The 14,065-nt window shown below is 45.4% G+C and overlaps 1 protein-coding gene across 10 annotated transcripts in view; it reads right to left on the reverse strand.

Moving 5' to 3' along the window:
* The window catches only part of PHF20 (PHD finger protein 20), a 190,130-nt gene that overhangs the window by 105,359 nt on the left and 70,706 nt on the right, over positions 1-14,065 (reverse strand). For 9 of the 10 annotated variants that reach the window (XM_073310018.1, XM_073310016.1, XM_073310015.1 and 6 more), the window contains 2 exons: positions 3,508-3,687; positions 2,049-2,225 (listed from right to left, as the gene is read on the reverse strand). In XM_073310018.1, the coding sequence (XP_073166119.1) occupies positions 2,049-2,225; positions 3,508-3,687 (357 nt within the window). The remainder of the gene's footprint in view (positions 1-2,048; positions 2,226-3,507; positions 3,688-14,065) is intronic. The other variant, XM_073310010.1, reaches the window with a different exon arrangement.

Below are 14,065 nucleotides of genomic sequence, written 5' to 3' on the forward strand. Positions count from 1 at the left end.
TTTTAACCCAAAGTGTGCCATGTTAATTTTATATAATACCAGTTTTTTTAATCAAAACGCCATGTGTTACCAAGTCAAATATCAACATTACCTTTATCAACCAAACTTGCAATCAAAAAAAAGCTATCCAGTTAATGTGATAGGATGTGTTTTTCATAAACCTAAGTTGATTTGCATGAATTACATTACCATGCCTTTAACCCTTTTCCAATAGTCACTAGTTCTATTAAATTATAGAATATAAATTAAGTACCATACATATGAGAACGTCATAATCCAAAATCATATTATATGGAGGCATCAACTGCAGCTCCATAGTTAAGGCTGAGTTTGCATTTGAAGTTCAACCACTTTATGTATGAATAGAGCATATTGTACCCACTGAAATCACAGCACTTGCAGAATTAATGTTCTAAGAATTTACATGTAAATCTATTAACTAATTTATAAAAATTAATTTAAAAATGAGTCCTTTAAGAAACTGAATACTCTGTGTCAAAGAAGATCATTCAGAATTTACAAATTCTAACGTATTGTCTATCAGCAGACATTGGCAGAGAGGTAAAGATTGAGTGGAGCTGATGTGACAGGTAGGATTTTTCCCTTCCGTTATTTTTATAACAAAGTTTGTCAAAGGCTGAAGATTAGTAATCTCCTTCAGGGATACACAAAAATTCTCCTCTTTCAAAATGGTCATGATCAACCATTGTTTTGAACAGGACTGAGGCCACAGGATACCCTTAGTAAAGATGGCCACCACCTAATTCACCAGTTCTTAACAGTGTTCCTAGGGGCATCTTCCCTGAAGGTTGTTTGGCTTCATTGCCACCGGGAACAATGGGAAACAGGGCCCATCCTAGCTGAGGGTAGATTGTATCTCAGTCCCATTGAGAACAGTGGAAAATGGCAGTCATTTTGAAAGAGGGAACTTAAGGAATTTCTCTGAAGGAGATTTTGTGCCAAAGCTACTCCTGAAGAAACTTTTGGTTATGAAGAACAGCAGCAAAAGATGACCCTTAATCCCCAAAATTTCTTTTAAAAAAAAAATCTATTTTTGCATCAGATCTACTTAACAGAGATGGGAGATGGAGGGAAAGGGACTGTGAGGTATGTGTACACAGGGACATAGAAGGAATCAAGTGTGTATAATCTAGTACTCTAACAATGTCAGGCAGCTGTAAATCCAGTATAATCGCTCAAGATGCTCTCGCTGCTTTGCACTAGTTCAGAATGGCATACACAGGCAAGAATTGATGAATCAAGCCTTAAAAGTTAATTTTTAAAACTTATCTTCAAATAACTGGAATTTTCACAGCATGACACTCTCTTGGGGCTTCTAATTTGTTGTTTATGTATGAAAATTCTAATTATAAAATACATAAAACTCCCACACAACAACTATGTTAAAATGGAGTGAAGATCGAAAGTACGTATTATGATGTTTAGGGTAAAGAAACATTAAAGAGATGTTAATCATCCCCACAAAGAAGAATTATAACTCCAGAAAATTCAAAGTTAAGGTTAATTTAAGGAAATCCATACATGTTACAATTTGGAAATGCACAGTTAGGATACCCCAACAACCTTAACTCTCTCCTGCAGTGATGATAAAAAGGGGGGAAATATACTAAAGAAATTAATATCACTTTAAACATCAGTTTAATCTTATTTTGGACCACAAAACACAAATATATTAATCATGATTGTATGGTTATTGCATATATGAGACTGTAGAGTTACCCTACCTTTCACATAGCTAAAACCTAATAATTTGAAATGCAAAATTACCACTATGTTTACAAAAAATTGTTCATAATTACCCCAAAGTTAACCTATAATAGCAAAACTCAGAGCATCAAAACCCAAAGCATGTATTTTTCCTTTATACAGCATTCATAGAAATGCTCCCCCCCTTTTTTAATTTGTAAATAATCATGTAATAGAGAAATGTTTGAAAAGAAAAAAGGTGCCTAGTGCCAGTGTTCTATCATAAATACACAAAAATACAAAGGCATCACATTTTAAATTTGTTAAATCTAAATTTGAACCTGTAACAGAAGGCTCTTGGGTTTCAGTAGATTTAAAGGAGAGCTCACGGTCATCAACTTTTTCTTCCTTTAAACTGCTGTTCACATCAAGCGGTGTGGTCTGTGATACATCTCCAGAAGATTGATGTGCTTGTTCACAGGAGTTTTGGTCAGACTCAACAGGAATTTCTAACTGAACTAGAAGAAAAAGAAAAAAAGGAGTTTGTGGGAGCAAAATACACAAAAACATCAGATAGCCAAAGTACTGGAAAATACAGCTCTACATCACAAGATGCTGAAGACTTAAGGCAAAAGCAGATGTGTTTGTCTCACCATATTCTGTTTTAGGTGGATAACAGAAATGTGTGAAACAAAACCTCCACTCCCTTCCCTCTTAGCGTTTGAATATCACATCCAGTCTTCTTTTCAGCATATGAGCAACGTGGCACATGACCAGTATTCATCACTGAATCTGGTCCACTGGTTGGATAATTAGCTTCCCCGGCCCAGGGTAGGTACTGATGGGGAGCGTGACATTAACGCCATTCCATGCCCCCCATCAAATCCAGTGATTCCAATAGACCACACAGTCCGATTGGGTTTAATAGATCGGATTTCCTGAGAAAGTCGGGGAGAGAATGGAGTGGCTCAATCAAGGTATTTAAACTAGGGCTGTCAATCGCATTTAACTTGCATGATAAAGAGATTGCACTACAGTACTTGTATGAGGTGAATTGAAAAATACAATTTCTTGTTTTTTTACAGTGCAAATATTTGTAATAAAAAATAAATAAAAAGTGAGCCCTGTACACTCTGAAATTAATACATTTGAAAATGTAGTGAACATCCAAAAATATTTAAAATAAATGGTATTCTTTTGTTGCTTAACAGTGTGATTAATCACAATTAATTTTTTTAATGGCTTGATAGCCCTGATTTAAACAGTACAGTTCTCACTACACCATGATATCTTAAGTACCTGGTGGAGGTTCTACAAAGGAGAGAGTGAAATACAATAGTTGGAGATTGTTCTAGTGTGGGGGGAGAAAGGTTGTAAAAGGGAAAAAAAGCATCCATCCAAACAGATGTAAGCACTATAAGGCAGGTACTGTCATTTTATTTGTGGTTAGTTCAGTGCCTAACAATGGGGTGCTAGTCTATGATGAGGGCTCCTAGGCTGAAATAGTAATTAGGAAGTGAATAAATGAATGGATATTCTATATGGTTCAACTAGTTCCAACAGGGATCCCTTAAACCTTAGAGAAACTTTTACTCTGGATTATCTGGGCAATCTGTCCCCAGTTCAAGTGGATTCTAATGTATTAACTGCACATAAAAGCTAAACATAAAATCAGTTTTATCAATCTTCTTTACAAGTTAAAGTCATTTAAACTTCATCTTAGTAATTAGTTATAACACATGACTAAACAACTCTCCTTCATAATGACCCAAGAGCATACCATTACAACAAAGTACTTACATTCCTCTGGTTCCTTTGGACTAGACGCTGGATCTTTCAAAGGTCCAATTTCAGCAAAAGTTGTTGTAACAATATCTGTATTTATCATCTCAGGACTACCATTGGATGACAGCCTTGACGATCGTCTCCTAATTTGGTCTCTTTCATTGATGCCTGGAGAGTTTTTCAACTTTTCCTGAGCTAAAAAGCATAATAAAATTTAATTTCATTGTGCAAATAGGTTGTCAATCATGAAAAACATTGAAGTTCGACAATGAGGTACTACTGGCTATGTGGTTAACACCTGTAGATCACTTATGCCTCTACCCCCAATAACTGGAGTTCTGATTATGAACAGGTAAGTAACTTCCCATTCTCCTTTGAGTGATTGTCCATATGCATAATCCACTGCTGGCGACTCCTAAGCAGTGATTTTATGTAATGGAGGTGGGAGTCTGAAGTCTTTTGGAAAATAAAGATTGCAGCACTCTCCTCAATGAAGTGATGGTGACTAGAAACAGTTTTCATTTACATATGAAAGAGCGAACCTTTCGGTAACTGTTCAAAGCTAGACTCAGAGCCAACGGAGTGACAGGGTCCTTGACTGATAACATTTTAATCAGGCCTTTGAGGAACTTGATCACAGGTGGTTAGGAGAAGGTTGTACGGCTGTCTATAGGTGCATGATGGACTGAGATCGCCACCAAGTGTACTTTGACTGAATTCAAGGATAAATTACTTTGTTTTATCTCCTGTGAGTAATTCAGAATTCAGGATATCAAGCAGTGATGAGGGGTGATGGACTTCCACTGGCACAAGTGAGAAAACCTGGTCCATTTCTCCAGGTAAGTTTCCCTCATAATGTCCCTTCCTGCTATTTATGAGGGATGAGCCTAAGAGCCAATGTTCAATGTTCTACCAGCAACTCCTGTCAGGCCAAATTCATAACACTGACCACACTGTAGTCATAGTATTTATCTATAAAAAAAAGGTCATGTAAGGTATCAAATGAAAGCTGATGACACACTGATCATTAATATAATTGTGAAGGGTATGTATTAACACTACAACAGAAATTATGTATATCTACTAATATTAAACTTTGAAGTCTGTAACCAAAGGAAGAAACAGGTTTCTTCCAGTCAGGCAAGCAGGCAGGCAGAGTTGTCTCTCTGTCAAATGTAAATTAAGCACAGCAAGCCAAAAACAATGGGAGCGACATCTGCATGTCAAGTCAACCAGAAACAGAGGTTGGCAAGCGTGTGTGAATTCAATATGGCGCCAGCACACCGAACGAACGACCAAACCAACCAAACCAAACCAAACGTCTACTGAACTATAACAGGGGGTGCCAGGACAACACTTCATTATTCAGTTCACTGAGGAACACCTTTGGCAGAGGGGGATGACTTCTGAAGGAATGAATCCTGGATTCACTGAAAACCAGCAAGCTCTGCAGAAAGACTGAGGGCAAGAAACTGCTTTAGACAAGGGTTGGGGCATGTGACATTTTAGTCTCAAGAAATGGGGTTTTACTTTAGTTTTATTTATAACAGTTTTATTTTTACTCTATACTCACTTGAATCTGTGCATCTCTGAACTTTATACATTTGTTTTCACCATAAGAACATAGGAGTGGCCATACTGGGTCAGACCAAAGGTCCATCTAGCCCCGTATCCTGTCTTCTGACAGCGGCCAATGCTAGGTGGCCCAGAGGGAATGAACAGAACCACTAATCATCAAGTGATCCATCCCGTTGCCCATTCCAAGTTTCTGGAAAACAGATGCTAGAGACACCATCCCCACTGCCCATTCCAATTATCCCCTAGCCAATGAACTTATCTAGTTTTTTTTTAAGCTGTTCTAGTCTTGACCTTCACAACATCCTGAGACAAGGAGTTCCACAGGTTGTGTTGTGTGAAAAAATACTTCCTCTCGTTTGTTTTAAACCTGCTGCCTATTAATTTCATTTGATGACCCCATAAATAGATTACAGTGCTGTATTAAAGGACCTGATCCTGAGCTGTAACCTTCCAGCTGTGTACACACTGTCTCTTGGGGAACAGCTTACCTGGTAATCACTGAGAGGGTCCAGTGACAGGGTCTGGATGCTACGAAGAACACTCTTCAAAGGGGGTTTGGGGACTGAGGTACACCTGCGAAGCAAAACTGAGCTGGCAGAGTCTTGAGGAGTGTGTTTGAGTAGTTGAAAGGCTGGCGGTGTACAGGAGCTGACAAAAAGCTAACACAGGATGAACTCCCTCACACTGGAGACAAGGGACCCACAATCCTGGGCACCCAAGAAACTGCCACATGAGGATGTTCCTGACTGAACAGAAGCAGGCATACTTTACCATCGACAACCAGCCAACCTCCATGCCCTGAGATAAAGATATCTCCGATCCACATGTAGGATTTCCCCCTTGTTTTGTGATATCAAGATCGGGAAACAAAGGTAAGGTTTTGGGCTGGGAGGCTGACAGGTTCAGAATGTCCAGGAACCAAAGCTGCCACATACATCCTGGGTCTACAGGGATCAGCTTAGCTGAATCCTGTTTGATCTTGCAGAGCACTCTGGGGACCATGGGAATTAGGAGACAGGCATACATCATGATCATTGCCACTGATATGGTAGCAGTATCTGCTGAATCCAGAGCAGCTTGTAGGCTCACCTTAGCCACAAAATCATATTCTGAGACTCTTCCCAAATTCTCCCTTTCAGGTCTGAGAGAAGTTTGTCACAAAGGCCTATATTCTTTCATAATTCCTGAAGTTACAGCAAGCCAGCAGGACTTGGTAAATGGTAACCCTCAACTGAAGGCTCATCAATGAGTACACTTTTCAACTCAATAAATCTAGTTTCTCTGGATCCTTGTCTCTGGGTCTTGATTTATACTGATGGGATTTTTCATTGGCCTTCAATACCAACAACGAAGGTGGCATTGGAAGTACATGAGAGAACTGAGGCCCTTTGGGTGGAACCTGATATTTTTGTCCATTTTACAAAAGGCAGGAGCTACTGTGTATGGGTGTTTCTGACAATACTTTCACTGGGTTCAATCACCAGAATGGCAATTTTTCCTGGTGTGAAGGACCGGGGTATATACACCAATTTGTGGGTCTGCTCCTGAACTTCTTCCATGGGGATTTGCAGAGTCTGCACAATCCTCTTAAGTTGCTGTTTGGAATTCCCAAAAGTCATCAATTTAATAGACAGACGCTTTAATAGAGCGTCTGCTGGACAATAGCTTCACTGGGGATGATGATGACGGTACCACCAGAGCCAATATATCACCTGGTAATGAGACCTAATCCAAGTCCTCTTCTTATCCTGGTGAAGGTTGGGGAGGTGCTGGCTCTGGCACACCTTATGATGCCATGGTTGGTGGAAGTAACCTTGCAGATTGCTGGAGTCTATACTGAGGCTCTGCCCTACTGTAGGAGAACCACGGGTCCCAATATGGCCAAATTGGAACCCACAGGCACTCTCCCAGCAGCCATGGTGTGGGAAGCCAGGGACCTTGTGGAGGAGTCTCCTAGTATCCTTCCCTGGAGGAATGTCCAAATCCCCTATAATAAGAGTTTAGGTCCCATCCAGATTCTCTCTTATCACCTGAAGCCTCACATGAGGTTGATGAGAATACTCCACATCCATGGGAAAAAGCTATTGCTCATGGAGCAAAGCGTAAGGCTAGCAGGGTAGCGGGAGAGAAGTTATCAACATTGTTTTAGTGCAGCAAATGGCAGCAAAGCAGATAAAAGAGGTGACCCTGGCTCCTGCACAATCAGCAAGTCTCTGCCATAAACTCCAGTGCCAGCTGATGCAGTGGTGTGGCCAGAAGTGCCACTGGGTTACGAACACTAACCGTGGTGCCACGGCTGGCATCTTTCAACGCAAAGGTCTTTGATGACGCCACAATCATGTCAAGGATTGCTATCTGTGCTGAGTCTCTCGAGAAGTGAGGTTTCAGAGGTTCTGATTTTGCTTAGTGTCAGCTCACTACCAGTTCCTATGGACCAATATGGAACTGAGCTTACACAAGGACTACATGGAACGGTGAAGTCTGAGAGGGAATAGTGCTGATGGGAGTAAGAATAGGTGGGAGATCTCCCTGTAGGGCTACCCGCACTCTGAGTCTTGCCCGCCAATTTCTTGGTGGATTTGGATGAAGAAAGGGTCCCCCTAGGGATAAGGAGCCTGCACTTTCGGTCTTTGGCTCTGACGGAGGGGTGAGGGGCACCTCAAGAGCTAGGATCGGAAGCCGGTCTCAGGGACTTAGTCATACAAGTACATTTCTGTCTTTTCTCTGTCCAGACACTAAATGACTTCTAAAACAATAATTTCTCAGATATATGCAATTCTCTTAGGCAATAATGGTATGAGAAATAACATGATTTTGGCAATTAATTGATCTTTAAATATTCATGGTAAATAGGCCTGATGGGATGTTAGATGGGGTGGGATCTGAGTTACTACAGAGAATTCTTTCCTGGGTATCTGGCTGGTGAATCTTGCCCATATGCTCAAGGTTTACCTGATCGCCATATTTCGGGTCAGGAAGGAATTTTCCTCCAGGGCAGATTGGAAGAGTCCCTGAAGGTTTTTCGCCTTCCTCTGTAGCATGGGGCACGGATCACTTACTGGAGAAAAAAGAAAAGGAGTACTTGTTGCACCTTAGAGACTAACCAATTTATTTGAGCATACGCTTTCGTGAGCTACAGCTCACTTCATTGGATGCATACTGTGGAAACTGCAGAAGACATTATATACACAGAAACCATGAAACAATACCTCCTCCCACCCCACTCTCCTGCTGGTAATAGCCCATCCAAAGTGACCACTCTCTTTACAATGTGTCTGATAATCAAGGTGAGCCATTTCCAGCACAAATCCAGGTTGTCTCACCCCCCCCCCTTTTTTTTCCCCAAAAACCACACACACAAACTCACTCTCTTGCTGGTGAGAAAACCTGGATTTGTGCTGGAAATGGCCCAACTTGATTATCATACACATTGTAAGGAGAGTGATCGCTTTAGATAAGCTATTACCAGCAGGAGAGTGGGGTGGGAGGAGGTACTGTTTCATGGTCTCTGTGTATATAATGTCTTCTGCAGTTTCCACAGTATGCATCCGATGAAGTGAGCTATAGCTCACGAAAGCTTATGCTCAAATAAATTGGTTAGTCTCTAAGGTGCCACAAGTGCTCCTTTTCTTTTTGCGAATACAGACTAACATGGCTGTTACTCTGAAACCTGTCACTTACTGGAGGATTCTCTGCTCCTTGAAGTCTTTAAACCAGGATTTGAGGACTTCAATAGCTCATAGGTGAGAGGTTTTTTGCAGGAGTGGGTGGGTGAGATTCTGTGGCCTGCATTGTGCAGGACGTCAGACTAGATGATCATAATGGTCCCTTCAGACCTTAATATCTATGAATCTATGAATAAAGGTACTTAATGTGACCATCGTAAATAGGCAGTGCTTTATTGTATGCTAGACAGAACAAAGCCAAGAGACCTTATGAGGCCACCCTGTAACTTGGATACTTATCGGCTAACATTACTTAAAACTACTAAAATTAGAGAAAAGTGCCAATGGGCACATGATCTAAAGCAAGGGTGGGGAAACCTTTTCTACCAGGGACCACTGACCCACAGAAAAAAAATATCAGTTGCGGGTGACACTCAGCCCCGCAGGCAGGGGAGGCGCAGAGCTTCCCCTAGGCTCCAGGATGGGGCCAGAAATGAGGGGTTCAGGTTGCAGGAAGGGGCTCTGGGCTGGGATGTGGGAGGGGGTGAGGGCTCCATCTGGGGGTGCAGGCTCTGGAGTGGGGCTGGGGATGAGGGGTTTGGGTGCAGGAGGGGGCTTCGCACTGGGGCCAAGAGATTTGGAGTGCAGTAGTGGGATCAGGGCTGGGGCAGGGGTGCGGGAGGGGGTTCTGACGTGGGGTAGGAGGCTTGGGCTCCGGCCAGGCAGTGCTTACCTTAGGCAGCTCCCGGGCAGTGGCACCTGCTGCTGCCAGAAGCGGCCTCAATGTCCAGCACCTAGGTGGAGAGGCCGGGTGACTCTGTGCAGTGTCCGCAGGCACCGCCCCTGCATCTCCCACTGGCCATGGTTTCTGGCCAATGGGAGCTCTGGAGCTGGCACTGGGGCAGCGCACAGGGCTTCCCTGATCGCCTCTGCTCCTTGCGGCTGCAGGGACATGCCCGTTGCTTCCAGAAACTGCGCTGACCCAACTGGAATTTTAACAACCTGGCAAGCCCAGCTTGCGGCTCCAGCCCTGGGGGGGAGAGGGGGAATCAGCACACACCTCGGGGTTTCCAGCCCGCAGTGCAGAGACTTGCCATGGGCCAGATGAAATGAAGCAGCGGGCCAGATCCAGCCCACGAGCTATAGGTTCCCCACCCCTGATCTAAAGCTAACATATAGCTAACAACTAAACATAAGACTAGCAAAAAGTTGCTGACAGTCACAGGGTCAGCAAGCCGCTTCACTTCGAAGCTAAGGGTATGTCTACACTACGAAATTAGGTCGAATTTATAGAAGTCGGTTTTTTTGAAATCGGTTTTATATATTCGAGTGTGTGTGTCCCCACAGAAAATGCTCTAAGTGCATTAACTCGGCGGAGCGCTTCCACAGTACCGAGGCTAGAGTCGACTTCCGGAGCGTTGCACTGTGGGTAGCTATCCCACAGTTCCCGCAGTCTCCGCTGCCCATTGGAATTCTGGGTTGAGATCCCAATGCCTGATGGGGCTAAAACATTGTCGCGGGTGGTTCTGGGTACATATCGTCAGGCCCCCGTTCCCTCCCTCCCCCCGTGAAAGCAAGGGCAGACAATCATTTCGCACCTTTTTTCCTGAGTTACCTGTGCAGACGCCATACCACGGCAAGCATGGAGCCCGCTCAGGTAACCGTCACCCTATGTCTCCTGGGTGCTGGCAGACGCGGTACGGCATTGCTACACAGTAGCAGCAACCCCTTGCCTTGTGGCAGCAGACGGTACAGTACGACTGGTAGCCGTCATCGTCATGTCTGAGGTGCTCCTGGTCGCCTCTGTGAGGTCGATCAGGAGCGCCTGGGCAGACATGGGCGCAGGGACTAAATTTGGAGTGACTTGAGCAGGTCAATCTCTTTAGTCCTGCAGTCAGTCCTATTGAACCATCTTATGGTGAGCGGGCAGGCGATACGGACTGCTAGCAGTCGTACTGTACCATCTTCTGCCGAGCAGCCATGACATGTGGATGGCATGCAGTCCTTCTGCACTGTCTGCTGCCAGCCAAAGATGTAAAAGATAGATGGAGTGGATCAAAACAAGAAATAGACCAGATTTGTTTTGTACTCATTTGCTTCCCCCCCTCCCCTGTCTAGGGGACTCATTCTTCTAGATCACACTGCAGTCACTTACAGAGAAGGTGCAGCGAGGTAAATCTAGCCATGTATCAATCAGAGGCCAGGCTAACCTTCTTGTTCCAATAAGGACAATAACTTAGGTGCACCATTTCTTATTGGAACCCTCCGTGAAGTCCTGCCTGAAATACTCCTTGATGTAAAGCCACCCCCTTTGTTGATTTTAGCTCCCTGAAGCCAACCCTGTAAGCACCCCTCCCAGCGTCAGAGCAATGGCAAACAATCGGGCATCTGAGAGTGCTGCCCAGAGCACTCACAATGGAGCACTCTGATGGGGTTAAAACATTGTCGCGGGTGGTTCTGGGTACGTGTCGTCAGGCCCCCGTTCCCTCCCTCCCTCCCTCCGTGAAAGCAAGGGCAGACAATCATTTCGCGCCTTTTTTCCTGAGTTACCTGTGCAGACGCCATACCACGGCAAGCATGGAGCCAGCTCAGGTAACCGTCACCGTATGTCTCCTGGGTGCTGGCAGACGCGGTACAGCTTTGCTGCACAGTAGCAGCAACCCATTGCCTTCTGGCAGCAGATGGTGCAATACGATTGGTAGTCGTCCTCGTCGTGTCCGAGGTCCTCCTGGCCACGTCGGCTGGGAGCGCCTGGGCAGACATGGGCGCAGGGACTAAATTTGGAGTGACTTGACCAGGTCATTCTCTTTACTCCTGCAGTCCTATTGAACCGTCTTATGGTGAGCGGGCAGGCGATACGGACTGCTAGCAGTCGTACTGTACCATCTTCTGCCGGGCAGGCGATACGGACTGCTAGCAGTCGTACTGTACCATCTTCTGCCGGGCAGGCGATACGGACTGCTAGCAGTCGTACTGTACCATCTTCTGCCAGGCAGGCAAGAGATGAGGATTGCTAGCAGTCGTATTGTACCATCTTATGCCAGGCAGGCAAGAGATGAAGATGGCTAGCAGTCGTACTGTACCATCTTCTGCCGAGCAGCCATGAGATGTGGATGGCATGCAGTCCTTCTGCACCGTCTGCTGCCAGCCAAAGATGTAAAAGATAGATGGAGTGGGTCAGAACAAGAAATAGACCAGATTTGTTTTGTACTCATTTGCCTCCTCCCCTGTCTAGATCACACTGCAGTCACTCACAGAGAAGGTGCAGCGAGGTAAATCTAGCCATGTATCAATCAGAGGCCAGGCTAACCTCCTTGTTCCAATAACAACGATAACTTAGGTGCACCATTTCTTATTGGAACCCTCCGTGCAGTCCTGCCTGAAATACTCCTTGATGTACAGGCACACCCTTTGTTGATTTTAGCTCCCTGAAGCCAACCCTGTAAGCCGTGTCGTCAGTCGCCCCTCCCTCCGTCAGAGCAACGGCAGACAATCGTTCCGCGCCTTTTTTCTGTGCGGACGCCATACCAAGGCAAGCATGGAGGCCGCTCAGCTCATTTTGGCAATTAGGAGCACATTAACCACCACACGCATTATCCAGCAGTATATGCAGCACCAGAACATGGCAACGCGATACCGGGCGAGGAGGCGACGTCAGCGCGGTCCCGTGAGTGATCAGGACATGGACACAGATTTCTCTGAAAGCATGGGCCCTGACAATGCATGCATCATGGTGCTAATGGGGCAGGTTCATGCTGTGGAACGCTGATTCTGGGCTCGGGAAACAAGCACAGACTGGTGGGACCGCATAGTGTTGCGGGTCTGGGACGATTCCCAGTGGCTGCGAAACTTTCGCATGCGTAGGGGCACTTTCATGGAACTTTGTGACTTGCTTTCCCCTACCCTGAAGTGCATGAATACCAAGATGAGAGCAGCCCTCACAGTTGAGAAGCGAGTGGCGATAGCCCTGGGGAAGCTTGCAACGCCAGACAGCTACCGGTCAGTTGGGAATCAATTTGGAGTGGGCAAATCTACTGTGGGGGCTGCTGTGATGCAAGTAGCTCACGCAATCAAAGATCTGCTGATATCAAGGGTAGTGACCCTGGGAAATGTGCAGGTCATAGTGGATGGCTTTGCTGCAATGGGATTCCCTAACTGTGGTGGGGCTATAGACGGAACCCATATCCCTATCTTGGCAGCGGAGCACCAAGCCGCCGAGTACATAAACCGCAAGGGGTACTTTTCGATAGTGCTGCAAGCTCTGGTGGATCACAAGGGACGTTTCACCAACATCAACGTGGGATGGCCGGGAAAGGTGCATGATGCTCGCATCTTCAGGAACTCTGGTCTGTTTCAAAAGCTGCAGGAAGGGACTTTATTCCCAGACCAGAAAATAACTGTTGGGGATGTTGAAATGCCTATATGTATCCTTGGGGACCCAGCCTACCCCTTAATGCCATGGCTCATGAAGCCGTACACAGGCAGCCTGGACAGTAGTCAGGAGCTGTTCAACTACAGGCTGAGCAAGTGCAGAATGGTGGTAGAATGTGCATTTGGACGTTTAAAGGCGCGCTGGCGCAGTTTACTGACTCGCTTAGACCTCAGCAAAACCAATATTCCCACTGTTATTACTGCTTGCTGTGTGCTCCACAATATCTGTGAGAGTAAGGGGGAGACGTTTATGGCGGGGTGGGAGGCTGAGGCAAATCGCCTAGCTGCTGGTTATGCGCAGCCAGACACCAGGGCGGTTAGAAGAGCTCAGGAGGGCGCGGTACGCATCAGAGAAGCTTTGAAAACCAGTTTCATGACTGGCCAGGCTACGGTGTGAAAGTTCTGTTTGTTTCTCCTTGATGAAACCCCCCGCCCCTTGGTTCACTCTACTTCCCTGTAAGCTAACCACCCTCCCCTCCTCCCTTTAATCATTGCTTGCAGAGGCAATAAAGTCATTGCTGCTTCACAGTCATGCATTCGTTATTCATTCATCACACAAATAGGGAGATGACTACCAAGGTATCCCAGGAGGGGTGGTGGAGGAGGGAAGGAAAATGCCACACAGCACTTTAAGCACAGCACTTTAAAAGTTTACAACTTTAAAATTTATTGAATGACAGCCTTCTTTTTTTTGGGCAATCCTCTGTGGCGGAGTGGCTGGTTGGCCGGAGGCCCCCGCACCGCGTTCTTGGGCGTCTGGGTGTGGAGGCTATGGAACTTGGGGAGGAGGGCGGTTGGTTACAGAGGGGCAGCAGTGGCAGTCTGTGCTCCAGCTGCCTTTGCTGCAGCTCAACCATACACTGGAGCATACTGGTTTGGTCCTGCAGCAGCCTCAGCAT

This window comes from Lepidochelys kempii, chromosome 13, assembly GCF_965140265.1.
Source record: "Lepidochelys kempii isolate rLepKem1 chromosome 13, rLepKem1.hap2, whole genome shotgun sequence".
NCBI classification, from domain to species: Eukaryota; Metazoa; Chordata; order Testudines; family Cheloniidae; genus Lepidochelys; species Lepidochelys kempii.